At 38.4% G+C, this 14219-nt stretch overlaps 1 protein-coding gene across 1 annotated transcript in view; it reads left to right on the top strand.

The window, feature by feature from the left end:
* Positions 1–964: 964 nt before the first annotated feature.
* The window catches only part of LOC126511077 (cytochrome P450 2C55), a 16940-nt gene continuing 3685 nt past the window's right edge, over positions 965–14219 (top strand). The window contains exons 1-7 of the mRNA XM_050157967.1: positions 965–1181; positions 2450–2612; positions 2786–2935; positions 7502–7662; positions 8104–8280; positions 10965–11106; positions 12182–12369. Coding sequence (XP_050013924.1) covers positions 1014–1181; positions 2450–2612; positions 2786–2935; positions 7502–7662; positions 8104–8280; positions 10965–11106; positions 12182–12369 — 1149 coding nt within the window. The 5' untranslated portion in view covers positions 965–1013. The remainder of the gene's footprint in view (positions 1182–2449; positions 2613–2785; positions 2936–7501; positions 7663–8103; positions 8281–10964; positions 11107–12181; positions 12370–14219) is intronic.

Genomic DNA, 14219 nt, shown 5'->3' on the forward strand with positions numbered 1-14219 from the left:
TGTGCACATTTTCCAAATGGTGGGGCACACAGGAGGCAGAGGCAGTAGGATATTGGATTTGTGGACAGCCTAGGATAGTACACATGGGGGAAAGGACCCCCCAAATCAAGGATATTTGAATTATGATAGGCATTTTCTCTTTAGGCAACTCTCAAGTTGGCACAGCATGCTGAAATCTTGGATAAGACTTTCAGTTTGAGAAGCATCACTACCTAAATAGTATTTTATAGACAAGGGATAGTACATGGATTCTCTCCTAAATTCCCAGCTGGTTCCCAGTCTAGAAGCTGGAATGGTTTTGCACGAAGAATTTACTTCAGGTTCTGCCTGAAGAAAATGACTCATTTGGTAAAGTATCCACTGTGCAAGCTCCCTCAAAACCATGCGAAAGCTAGGCTCTGTAGAACACGTCTATAACCTCAGGGCTGGGTGGAGGTAGTGATAAGAGGATCCCTGAAGCTTATACTACTGGCTGAGTTAATGATCTCCAGGTTCACTGAAGAATCTGATCTAAAAAGAAAAAAAGGAAGGAAGGAAGAAAGAAAAGGTGTGATTGAAGAAGACACCAGAAGTCAATTTCTGGCCTTTACACACACATGCGTATGCACACACATTCATTCACACCCAGATGTGTACATGAATACTCATATTTATTTCATTGTGCCTCAGTTCAGGCTTCAGGGTGGGTGCAACTGGAACTACCTAGGGTATTGAAACATGCCCCCACCAAACAAAAAAGCACAACAGCAACAATAAAAAACGCACAACAGTACCTGGGCCAAATCCAAGTCCAGACTAGTTACTACAGCTTGGTGGTAGGGGGTGGGCAGCGGGATTGTGAAGGGCAGTTTCTGTGTTTTTCAACAGGCCAGAGTCCACTCAGAAGACAGATAACAGTGCTCCTTGTTGATTGGTCACTTATGCCCCAGGAGCTCATGTTGAGTTCACAGCGAGCATTATAAAAGCTCTGGACTGCAAGCTCACGGGTGTCTCCCTGAGAAGAGAAGGCTGCCATGGATCTGGTCACAGTCCTGGTGCTCACTGTCTCCTGCCTGCTTCTCCTCTCACTCTGGAGACAGAGCTCGGGGAGAGGGAAGCTCCCCCCTGGCCCCACTCCTCTCCCGTTTATTGGAAACATCCTGCAGATAGACGTGAAGGACATCAGCAAATCCTTAACCAACGTAAGTGAGCTTGCTGCTCCACAGTGGCTGGAAAACAATAATTAATCTCAGCTGTTAAATAAATACATTTCTGGAGCAAATGGTTCAACTATGTTACTATAAGGCAATTGTGTCCTGTGGAGTATCATATTTGATTTGTTATTGTCAGAAATGATTAAATGAGACAATATATTTGTTCATAATAGAAATTCTTACATTGTAAGATAAAGTCCACAAAGCAGAGAACAGCTACTTTTTCTCTGTTTCATGGTCCTTAGCTATGACTTTTTACACACGATTAAAGGTAATGGAATTGTTTTGAGAATTTACAGGAGATTGTCTATGTACATGTTGTTTATTTGTGTTTAAATCAGCCAAAATAATTTAATTTATTCAAAGAAACAAGTTATGTCTGATACCAAGGAAATCTGAGTCAACATTAAACATTTGATCATGACATAGAACTAGTAAGGTCCACTGGGGAAACTGGCATTTCTGGACTTTGTGCAAAGCTGCTTCTGACCTATGAATGAGCACCGTGGAGGAGATGGTCTTTCTTTGGGATACTGCATGTGCTGGCACTATTGTTATCTGTCCCTAAGTCAGTGATGTCAGGATTACAAACCACCTAACACCACACTCATCTAGGGAGTTTTATTTTTTATTTATTTACTTTTTTATTTAGTTTTTTTTTTTTTTTTTTTTTTTTTTTTTTTTTTTTAAGACAGGGTTTTTCTGTAGCTTTGAGGTCTGTCCTGGAACTCACCCACTTTGTAGACCAGGCTGGCCTTAAACTCACAGAGCTCTGCCTGCCTCTGCCTCCCAAGTGCCGGGATTAAAGGTATACATCACCACTGCCTGCCTAGGGAGTTTTAAAATGGTAGCTTTCTAGTATTTATTGCAGGACTGAATCAGACCCTAGTCAGTTGCTCAAGTAGAAGAGATCTACTGAGAAGGGTTCAAATCCGAGGCTTGAATTTTCACCCACGGGAAACTAAAATGAATTTGAGATTCTTTCAGCATCTCTCTCTTCATCTGGAAACCCACAGGGAAAGTTTCTTCAGCGTGTCGAGGTTCTGACAGTTTGCACACTATTGGCCTGGTAATCTCCTGGTACACCGGGCTCATGCTGCACCTAGAAGTGACAACAAACAGCTTTCTCTGTACTGAATCCAACTAAATTTGAAGTTGTGGTTGTCAAACTACACACGTGGGGAGTAAGACGCTAGTGGCAGCCTAGCTCGTCTAGATTCTTCTCCTACTCCATACATTTTCTTTCTTCTTTCCAGTTCTCCAAAGTCTATGGCCCTGTGTTCACTTTGTATTTTGGCATGAAGCCCACTGTGGTAGTGCATGGCTATGAAGCAGTGAAGGAAGTTCTGGATGATCGTGGAGAGGAGTTTTCCGGAAGGGGTGACTTCCCAATTGTCGAAAGAATGAATAATGGCCTTGGTAAGTGTGCATTCACACGTATGTGCACGCATATGTATGAAGGTGTGTGCTGGGTAGGGGTCATGGGATGAGATAGGAAAAGCTTCTAGGTCAGGGCGCCAAGCAGCAGTCAGAGGCCAGTCTTCTTCCTTGTCTTGGGTAGCACTTCTAGTTTTCATTTCCTGTTCCGGTAGGAATCGTTTTCAGCAATGGAAAAAAATGGAAGGAACTTCGGCGCTTCTCACTTATGACCCTGAGGAATTTTGGGATGGGGAAGAGGAGCATCGAGGATCGCATTCAAGAGGAAGCACGATGCCTTGTGGAAGAGTTAAGAAAAACAGATGGTGGGTACCTGTTTACCTGGCTCTTCCTTAATTATGCCGTTTTCAATGGCAGTGGTTGTTGGCTCTCTTGCTAGCCCAAAGCCAGCGCTCTGCTTATCTGTCCTTATGTTTGTACACACTGACTAGGCATACGGCGTGATCATAATACTCAGCTACTCCTATTCTGCTCCAGCTTGCTTCCAAACCTGAACTTCATGAAGATAGAAAGTTTTGAGCCTCATAAAAATTTATATGGGAAGCCGGGCGGTGGTGGTGCACGCCTTTAATCCCAGCACTCGGGAGGCAGAGGCAGGCGGATCTCTGGGAGTTCGAGGCCAGCCTGGTCTACAAGAGCTAGTTCTGGGACAGGCATCAAAGCTACAGAGAAACCTTGTCTCGAAAAACCAAAAAAAAAAAAATTATATGGGATATTTTCCTATAGTGTAGTTATTTCTTTATTATTTAGAATATTTCCTTAGAGAATATCTGTCAAGTGTACTTGGTATGAATGAGCCCATCATATTTTCATGGACTATGAGAAAGTAGCATGTGTTGTTGTTGAGGTGGTCTGTATCTGTTTGGTAGAATTTAATGACACAGCGACACAGACTTGCCTCAAGATGCATGCTTGCAACTTCTGCCAATAATGATACTTATCATATTTTTATTTTATTCTGCTTAGGCATCTTTGAGTGCTGCGTTCATCAGTTGTGTTTACTCTGTAAACAAAGGACTGTTTAAAAGCTGTCAGTGGCTATTTGATATTGATCACTATTTGATATTGATCACTATTTGATATTGATCACTATTTGATATTAATCACTATTTGCTATGCTCTTTCCTATCTCTTGAGAAAATATGTGCTATGATGGTATTCTGATATGTAACGCGTGAGATTTTTTTTATATAACATATTCCAACTATGTTTAATGCTTCCTCTACTTGTACGTTAGTTTTAAGTCTATCCTTTGTTACTTGCTAGTTAGCCATGTTTTACAAATCTTTGATATAGATGACTTCCAGATCTAGAGTGGGACCCCTCCCAGGCGTAGCTATTTTCTAGATATAGAAAGCATGCCTTTGATTATTAAAGGAGCCTAAGGGCAGCCTATTCTTCCAAATGTTTCCTTTATTAAATTCTCATGACAATCCTGTTTTCCTTTGCCCCCGGTCCCCCCACGGCACAGTATGGGATCTCTAAGAGCAGCCTTATGGTTCAGATGCCTCTAACTACTCTGACAATGAGGCTCATTTCCACCCTGCTTCATGTCTTCCTCCGGGGAATGTCCTAATGTCCTGCAGGCTTTACAGCAGGCAGGAGAAAACACATCCAGGAAGACAAGCCTGATTTTGTTATAGCCAGCTCTAGACCAAGACTTCTAGAGACCGGCCCTGACTGTTTTACTCTAGTCATATTTAAGCACAGCACAGTTTTGGAAGAAGTATTCCGATAACAATTAACTTAGTCCGAAGTGCACAGCTATTTAAGACACGTTTACACTGGGATTCCTTGCAAAGTACATCTGACTTATCTCATGAGAAAGGGAACTGTTGACTCAGAGATAGTGCCCAAGATTTAGGGTCTAGGGAGCCTGACTGAGGTAAACAATGCCGTGGGTGTTGTTAGGATTGGCCTGGCCCTAAGACAACAGCAGTTGTTTAGGCTCTTGGAAAGCACAAGCGACATCACTCAATTAAGAGTGGGCTTTATGACCTAAAAACAGTACTCAAGGGTTAGGGGAGAAGGTCTGGGATAATTAAAAACATAAACTCTGGGAGAACAGAGCCTGTCTCATCAGACAGCAAAGGATCACCGGGTTGCAAAACTACATCCTTCCTGGCATTCCAGGAAGAGCAGCTATGCGCCTCATTCCAAGGAAGTGATAAACTGTGTGTTTAACTTTCCTGGATTCTCTAGTTAGTCCTTATCTGTGCACCAGAGGCCTTTTTGCTCTCTACAATAATGTGGTTTCCTAATATCTCTGCCTCTTCTGGAGACCAACCCTGATGCTGTCCCTGAGTGACCCTATATGATGTGGTTTGCCTCCTCTTGGGCACTGTAACCGCCAGTTTTTGCTATGATTCTCATCTGATTGGGTGTTTACAGGATACATGACTAAAAAAGGAAGTTCTGAGTGCATCTTAAACCACTAGAATTTTGGCTTTGAACTTTCATAATTACTTAACCCTGATGCTAGCTCTACTCATGAAATGCTTGTCAAAATGAGTTTGTTTTTTCAGCTTGTATTCCCAGTTACTTCGAGTTTTAATTATCTTTTCTAAATATAAGAATAGTGCTTGTTTGTTTCCGGCTGCCCAGACTCTCGAAGTAACCACACGGAAACTGTACTAATTAAATTACTGCTTGGCCCATTAGCTCTAACTTCTTATTGGCTAGCTTTTACATCTTAATTTAACCCATTTCCATTATTTTATATTTTACCAGAAGGCTCATGGCCTACCGGTAAGGTTCAGGTGTGTTTGTCTCCGGCAGGGGCTCCATGACTTTTCTCTGACACCACCTCCTTTCTCCCAGCATTCAGTATAGTTTTCCCCACCTAGTTCTACTCCGCCCTATCAACAGGTCAAGATAGTTTTTTTTTTATTCACCAATGGTATTCATAGCATACAAAGGGAAATCCCATATCAGAATAGATTAGAAATCAGATAAAAAATTTTATTAGAGATTTATTTATTCTCATTTTAATTTATGTAAATGGGTGTCTTGCCTGTATACATGTCTGTGTACCACTTATGTGTCATATCTGCAGAGGCCAGAAGAGGACATTGGATCGCCTGGAACTAGAGATTGCATATGGTTGTAATCCACAATCAACCCAGATCCTCTGGAAGAGTAGTCAGTGTTCTAACTTCCGAGGTAGTTCTCCAGCACCAGAAATTAGATTTATTTTTTTCAGTCTGAAACGCACACACACAAATTTCTATTTTGTTCTTTTTTTTTTTTTTCATGACAGGATTTTACCCTGTAGCCCTGGCTGTCCTAGAAATCAGTATGTAGACCAGGCTGGCCTCAACTCCAGAGATCTGCCTGCTTTGCCTCCAGAGTTCAGGAATAAGGGTACATGCCACTATGCTTGACTTAAATCTTAAATTAATAACTTAAATTTAAATTATTTCTTAACTTCCAAGACAAAATAAAAATTTCCCCCTCCTTCCTTCTTACTTTTCTTCCTTCCTTCTTTCTTTTTTTATTTCTTTTGTTTATTATTTAGTAAAAAGCTGAATATCTTCGTGTTTTGCCTGAAAAGGAGTCTGACATCAAATTTTCTAACTATACAGGTTTCTATGGTTTGAATTTCTTTTCATTTCTCTACATACTTTTCATTCATTATGTACATTTCATTACATCTAGGGTATGAATTTTATCTTACAAATAAAACTTATTGGTACATTAGTTAAAAACAGTTTTGAGACAGCATTTCACTTTGTAGTCTGGTTTGTTCTCAAGCTTGTCATCCTCTTGTTTTGAGGGGGCAGAGAGTACAGTTGGCTGCAGGGCACTGACTGAGTCATCATCACTGTATTTATTTATTTATTTATTTTGATTTTCGAGACCGGGTTTCTCTGTAGCTTTTGGTTCCTGTCCTGGAACTAGCTCTTGTAGTCCAGGCTGGCCTCGAACTCACAGAGATTCACCTGCCTCTGCCTCCCGAGTGCTGGGATTAAAGGCGTGCTCCACCACTGCCCGGCCATCACTGTATTTATATATGCCAGTGAAAAATAAATATTTTTTCTGCTTTTATTTCTTATGACCAGATTGACTTATATAACTATCAAATGAAAAAATCCATATACTCTGTTGATGGTTATGTAGGGCAATAGTCCAGGATTCCAGTAGAGGGTAGACTTTATCTAAAGAAATGAAACCAATATACATGGTGACTAGAAACACTGTTTCCAAAAAAAATTTCTATGTTTTCTTCTTCAATATTGGAATGAAGAAATTAAAGGGCTCCATTTATTAATGTAAACTCTGTGATTGTCCCATTTGGATTTACATTTAAAATGACTTTTGAATTTCACTTTTATTTTAGGCAAACAAATCTTTGAGAATCGGTGCTTGGTTTTGTTAGTTTTTGTTTGATATGGATATTTCTGCTCTTTTAAATTTGTTCTGAAGAATGAATGTATGCATTTCCTGTAATGTTTTTATCCTTGGCTTTCTTCTCTGCTGGCTGTGGACATAGCTCCTTCAACTATTCACTGGATATGAAATGTTTCTGGATGGGTATTTTCTTCCTTTAAAGAGAGATGGGATTCTGCACTGAAAACTTGAATTTTTATGTGGTCTTAAAGGTGGACATGTGTTTTCTTAGAACTGTAGAAAGTGTAGCCAGAGAATGATGTCTCTACAGGAAGCAGATGCTAAAGATTTAGCTAATGATCATTAAGCAAGCTAGGATTGCTAATTGGAAGTGCTTGGAAGTTCTTGACAATATGGTAATTTCTGTGCCAATACTTCCTCAGAGATTCTAAAATATTTATTGTTTTTTTTTATTTTTAGTCCAAAGATAATACTTGACATGTCTGTTTCAATGGCATTTAAAAATGTTTCTAATCGTTCAGGCTCACTCTGTGACCCCACCTTCATGCTGAGCTCGGCTCCCTCCAACGTGATCTGCTCTGTTGTTTTCCACAATCGTTTTGATTATGAAGACAAGAATTTTCTTACCTTGATGGAGAAATTAAATGAAAACTTTAAAATTTTGAACTCCCCGTGGATGCAGGTGAGACAAAGTCATTTTCTTCACCGCAAATCATGTTTATTTCTCTAACGTATTAAAATTTTTTACTTCAGTTCCATGTGCCTAATTTCCAGACATTCACTTCAAAGCTTGGAATAAAGAATTTTGTAGGAAAGCAGAATCAGTCTCCATTACCTTTCCTCCCCTCCCTCCTTCTCTCCACCCTCCCCCATCTCAGTTACTCAGGAGGCTAAAGTAGGGGAAGGAGAAATAGAGGTAGAGGCTGAAGAGAAATCTTAGTGTAACTTAGGAGTTTTTTTGTTTTGAGATGGCCTCTCATTATCTCATTATGCTACCCGGGCTTTTCTCAAACTCTTAGACTATGGTGATTCGCTCATGCTTACATGAGCCTCCTGTGTAACCGGTCTACAAATGCGAGTGACCACATTCAGCCTAATAAACGCATATTTTTAAATCTTTAAGGTCTGCAATGCTATTCCTATCTTCCTCGATTATCTCCCAGGGAGCCACAGGAAAGTACTTAAAAATTTTGCTGATATAAAAAGTTATATTTTGAAACGAGTGAAAGAACACCAAGAAACACTAGACATGGACAATCCTCGGGACTTCATTGACTGTTTCCTGATCAAAATGGAACAGGTAAAACGTTATTTGTGGGCTTTCATTTTGCATATCATCAATCATTTCTATTCTTACTGTTCGAAATTTAGCTTTTTAGGCAAGAAACACTTGGTAAGCATTTTAGTTCCTATTGTGGGCATGGATTGGACTGGCATCATTTACGATCTTAAAATGAATTGTTAAGCAATTAAAATACATCAGCATCATTTAATAAGTATATGAGGAAAAGGAATATACATTTCAGGTAGTTAGACATATAAGTGATGTTGAAAATATAAAATATCAAACATTAAAGTAAAAAGTGAACCTGACCATATAGAAGAATGGTAAACATGAGCTTCACGTGGTAGGCTTCATTGGTGACTCAGTTTCATTACTAATCTTTGAGTGTTTGCAGTGAGGTTGCAGGAGTGAGAATTAAGATGTGCACAGTTATGAGAGTGATGAGAGGCTCACATGTGTGCTGACATGGAGGAAAGTCACCTTAGCTGAATAGAGCCAGAAATGATTCAGTACAAACAGGTAAAGATGTCTTTGAGGTACTCTGCACACACAGGTGTTGGCATGAAGAGATTTGATTTAGTCAGGCATTTGGTTAAAGCAAGACAGTGTAATGCTTGTGTTTCCAGGGTGAATCAAGGAGTTCAGCAGAGCCATATCTGAGATGAGAATGGAGTTCAAAGACCAGATATAAGGTCTTTCCCGTCTCTGGACTGGCTTAAGGGTAGTCTGGATTATGAGAAAATAGATTCTGAAATAATATTGTCATTAATCTTGACTTATTCTCAGCTTTCTTGAATTTTAAATCTATCTCATATTTTAAAAACCCACCAATTTATCGATGGGCAACTTGATTGTTTTTTAAGGGACAATGCTGGAAGTAACACAGGAGAGTAGGCGTCTCTTTGACTTGTTAATTTCAATTTGTTTTGGATGTATGACGAAGAGTGGAATGGTCAAGTCATATTTTCTTTTCTTTTTGCTCTTTTGACGAACCACCGTGCTATTTGTCAAGATGACTGTAATAATTTATATTAGAATAGCAATGTGCAGAACACGTGCACTTACCATTTTAAAAGGACTCTCCCCAGTGGTTAGCAGCCTTAGTGGTAACTGCAGGACTATACAAAGCAGCCAGTTCCCCTGTGGTTTAGAGACCCACACAGATGTTTATTTTCCTCTGCTCCGGAGTTGCTTAGTTAATAGTCAACTTAATGGGAACCTTTGAGATAGAAAGTTTCAATTATAGCCTTGTCCTTCCTTCACTCAGTAAATTCTGTATGTTGGGACTTTTAAAGAATTTTATGATGCTGGATGTGGTGGCGTATGCCTTTAATCCCACCATTTGGGAGGCAGAGGCAGGTAGATCTCTAAGTTCAAGACCAACCTGGTATACAGAGCGAGTTTCAGGACAACCAGGTTAACCGATCCACACTATCTCAAAAACAAAAACAAAACAAAAAAACCAAAAAAAACCCCCAAAAATCCAAAAAACAGAAACAAAAAAACCCCAAACTAAAAATCAAAACACCAAAAAACCAAAAACCAAAATCCCAAACCAAAATAGAGAAAAACAAAATAAAAACTATTTTTTTTTTTTTTTAGCCAGGCAGTGGTGGTGAATGCCTTTAATCCCAGCACATGGGAGGCAGAGACAGGCAGATCTCTGAGTTTGAGGCCAGCCTGAGCTATAGAGCAAGTTCCAGGACAGCTAAGGTTACACAGAGAAATCTGTCTCAACAAACCATAGAAACAAACAAATAAATGAAATAAAGAAGGAAAGACAGACAGACAGACAGACAGGAAGAAAGGAAGAAAGAAAGAAAGAAGAAAGGAAGGAAGAAAGAAAGAAAGAAAGAAAGAAAGAAGAAAGCAAGCAAGCAAGAATTTTATGGTAGAGTCTTTAGATTGCCATTATTGGCCCAATATAATTTCAGCCTTTACTTCCCATTTGGTATAAATATAAATAATTTCTCAGTTGACAAAGGTTGTGGAATATTTGATCACACTGTGATGCCCTGAGACTGTGTTAGTAAAGTTAACCTTGAATCAGGGAGCATAGCCTGCAACCAGTTAACAAAAACTAGCCATAGAGAATACAGAGAACTCAGGATACGGATAGAAAGGCACCGCAAGGAGTAGGAAGGGCCTTGGAGATTTGTGGACTTGTTTTCCTTCCTGTTCTGTTCTGGGAAGTGTGGAGAGAAGGTCAGCTGGTCGCTCCTCTGTTGTATCTTTGATCTACCAGGTTTTCAAGCCAATATCTGACTCCAAGTCTTTATTGGTAGTGGAACAACATAGATAAAAACAGACATCTCCCCAGCTGCTGAGCCATCTCCCCAGCCTTCATACAAAAGTCAAAATACTCATGTTCCACTTGTACCACCTTCACTGCTCTAACGAGAAATTTGTACCAGGGGCTTCTTTTTCTTATGTTATTAGTGTGACATGGTTTTTATGGCTTAACATAGCTAGAAGAAGGTCTGAGAAATCGGATTTTGATGCAAGGAAGAAATAAGGGCATAGACATGAAGATTAGGTCAGGTAATTTGCATGGTCTGCCATATTGTGCACTTGCTCTAATATTTTTACTGCACCCTTCACTTTCTAAATTTGCTTATCTGTAGAACGACCTGTATTATTTGCACTTGTTGAAATTTAATATAACTGTCACTATCTAATAATGAAATAAAAATTCCTAGGAAAAGAACAACCCGCAGTCTGAGTTTACTACTGAAAGTCTGATGGCTACAGTGGCCGATGTGTTTGTAGCTGGATCAGAAACCACAAGTACTACCCTGAGATACGGACTCTTGCTCCTCCTGAAGCACACAGAGGTCTTAGGTATGAGTTTGACATGTAGGAGGCAAAGCTGACATCTCTGAAAAAGTTTAATATTGATGTTTTTGTGTCACTAGCTGTCATTATACATGTATGATAAGATGAAAATGAGATCAATTTTGACAATAGAGAAAACAAGAGAGGGAAGTATAGTTACTGTGAGCAGTAGTCAAACATCCAAGCTCCAAATGAAAAGATACTCTAGGTACTGTCTGGAGTGTATATGTTTGTGTTTGTGTGTGTGTGTGTGTGTGTGTGTGCATATGTATGTGTGTGTATTTATATGTATGTGTGAATGTTTGCATGAGTATATTTTGTGTGAAGTGATCATAGGGTGTAATTTATCTCTGTTGTAAAACTGCTCAGAAACAGTATAATCAAATAATAGAAATAGTTATTATTTACAAATGTGAACAGAAACTATAGACAAAACTTTTAGAATGTCTCAAAGTGAATGCCTTTGGGAAATGTAAGGATGATAAAGGATAAGTTTTACATATACACAAATACACACATGTACAGATATTAGTATCCAAAAATTTATTTACTGATTTTATGTGCATGGGAATTTTTCCTACATGTATGTCTGTGGATTGTCTTCATGTCTGGTGCCCACAAGTCCAGAAGAAGGCATCAGATCTCCCGATACTGAGTTAGAGGCAGTTGTGGACCACCTGTAGGTATAGAAATTAAATCTGGGTCCTTTGGAGGACAGGCCAGTGCTTTTAGCCACTGAAGCTTCCCTCCAGCTTCAGGTTTTCATTTTCAGAATTACTGTTATTTTGATGTGAAATTAATTTTTGTTTTGTATTTTTTCTATATAATGGTAATATTAGAATTCATTGGTATAAGACATTTACATATTAAAAACATTTCATCATTTCTGTGTATTGATAATGCTGCACAATAATGTACCTGTCTGCACAGATAATGCCTAAATAGTGGGAGAGTTTTGTGTATTATACCAAGTTTCTAATTCTATTATGTGCGTGTGGCCTGATATTTTTTTTTTTATCACACTTCATATTGGCTTGAATCATTATAGCAACTCTACCATTTCTCAATTGTGCCTTATCAGCTAAAGTCCAGAAAGAGATTGATCATGTGATTGGCAGAAACAGGAGTCCCTGCATGCAGGACAGAACCCGAATGCCCTACACAGATGCGACAGTGCACGAGATCCAGAGATACGTTAACCTCATCCCCAACAATGTGCCCCATGCAGCTACCTGTGATGTCAGATTCAGAAATTATGTAATCCCCAAGGTAAGCTTATTTCTCTGACCCCGCACTTCAGTTATCTTTTAGTTTTTAAATTAAAAATCTGGTTCCAATCCTTCACCAACAGAAAATGAGAAAATTTCAGGACTCCTGTATGACTAGTAAGTTTCATGACTTTCTTCCTCCTTTCCTCTTCCTTCCTCTTCCTCTTCCTCCTCCTCTTTTGATGGGATCTCACTGTGTAGCTCTGGCTAACCTCTAACTCACAGATCTGCTTGAGGCTTTATGAGACATCTTATTAGTGAATGTCATCCAAATATAGCCTTCTTAAATATTATTGGGGTTATGTTTACATTTTCTAAGTAAATGTTAAGTATTCAGTTTGTTGATTTTCCAATATGCTTCTCTGAGGCTTTTTATTGGGGTGATTTTAAATACAGTAATTTACAAATTATTGATGAGTTAATGTGCTAAAACTTTTGATTTGTGGATTTGATTATGGTCCCAGGTTATCTGACCTTTCCTTAATTTTCTCAACATTGTTTTCAGTACAATGGCTTCCACATAGATTACCCTTTTCCAGAATGAATGAGATTTCTGAATTTATGAATAAAGTATAAACTCTTTAAAACACTTAAAATTGCTATTTTTTATTTACTAGCTATGAGAGCTGTATACTGCTGAGAGGTGTCGAAGTCCCCTACTCTTACTATATTGGAGTCTATGTTTCCCTCTAACCCTAATATGTTAAGCTTTTATATTTGTTGCTCTATGCTGTACCATGCTTTATGTTGGAAACACATGTAATAACATAGAATAGATAATTGGTATTATATAATATCATCTATGTATATGGTTATAAATTATAATTTAATCTTATATGTTCCTATGACTGAGTTAACTCTTTTACTATGACAGTATTTGTCTCATTTTTTCTGATTTTTGCTTAAAGTATATTTTATTTAATTATGGCTACTTCTGTTTTACTCAGATTCCAGTACCATTTTATTGCATCTCTTTCAGTTTATATACATACCTATAGGTGAAGTAAACTAACAATATATATTTTTTGAACATTAAGTTTCTCATGGTATGGTATTTCAATTTGAGAACTTCATATATAATTTGGGTAAGCACGGAAAAGCAGTGCCTTCCAATTATCATTTATTTTCTGGCCTAATTATAGCTTTTTTATTTGTTCTCTCTCTTTTTTCTAAAATTTTATTTTTAAAATATATGTTTATTAATTACGTATACAGTGTTTGCCTGCATGTAGGCCTGCATGCTTAGAAGAGGGCACCAAATCTCATTAAAGATGGTTGTGAGCCACCATGTGGTTGTTGGGAATTGAACTCAGGACCTTTGTTAAAGCAGGCAGTGCTCTTAACCTCTGAGCCATCTCTCCAGCCCTCTTTTCCCTCTTTTAAACACATCTTTTGTGGCAATATGGCTTACCCAAAAAGTGTGTAAGTATGTTTTGAATTCTTCTTACTTTGTGTGTGTGTCTACTATAGATTTTGCCTTGTATAGGAAAGTAAATTTTTGATTCATCATGATATGTTGAAATGGCAACTTAACATGCTGATAAAGTTTAAAAAGAGATAAACAGTAAGCAAACAAACAAAAAGGGAAACAGAAAATAGCCCAATAGAAGACCCTGTATATATACATATTTTTTCCTACATTTTGAGCATTTTTTAAAATTTGAGTCAGGGTCTCACTGTTTTGTTGATGTTGTCCCCGGTCCTTTGAATTGAAATGATTTCCATATTTCTGCCCTTCAGTGCTAGGCTATGGCCATGTGCCACCTTGCTCATGTATGTTTTGAAAATTTATCATTTTTACTTCCTTTTTTTTTTTTTTTTTTTTTTGAGACAGGGTTTTTCTGTGTGGCT

The sequence above is a fragment of the Alexandromys fortis genome, unplaced genomic scaffold (assembly GCF_014885135.2).
Source record: "Alexandromys fortis isolate MF-2015 unplaced genomic scaffold, M_Fortis_MF-2015_v1.1 scaffold_10, whole genome shotgun sequence".
In the NCBI taxonomy this organism is placed as follows: Eukaryota; Metazoa; Chordata; class Mammalia; order Rodentia; family Cricetidae; genus Alexandromys; species Alexandromys fortis.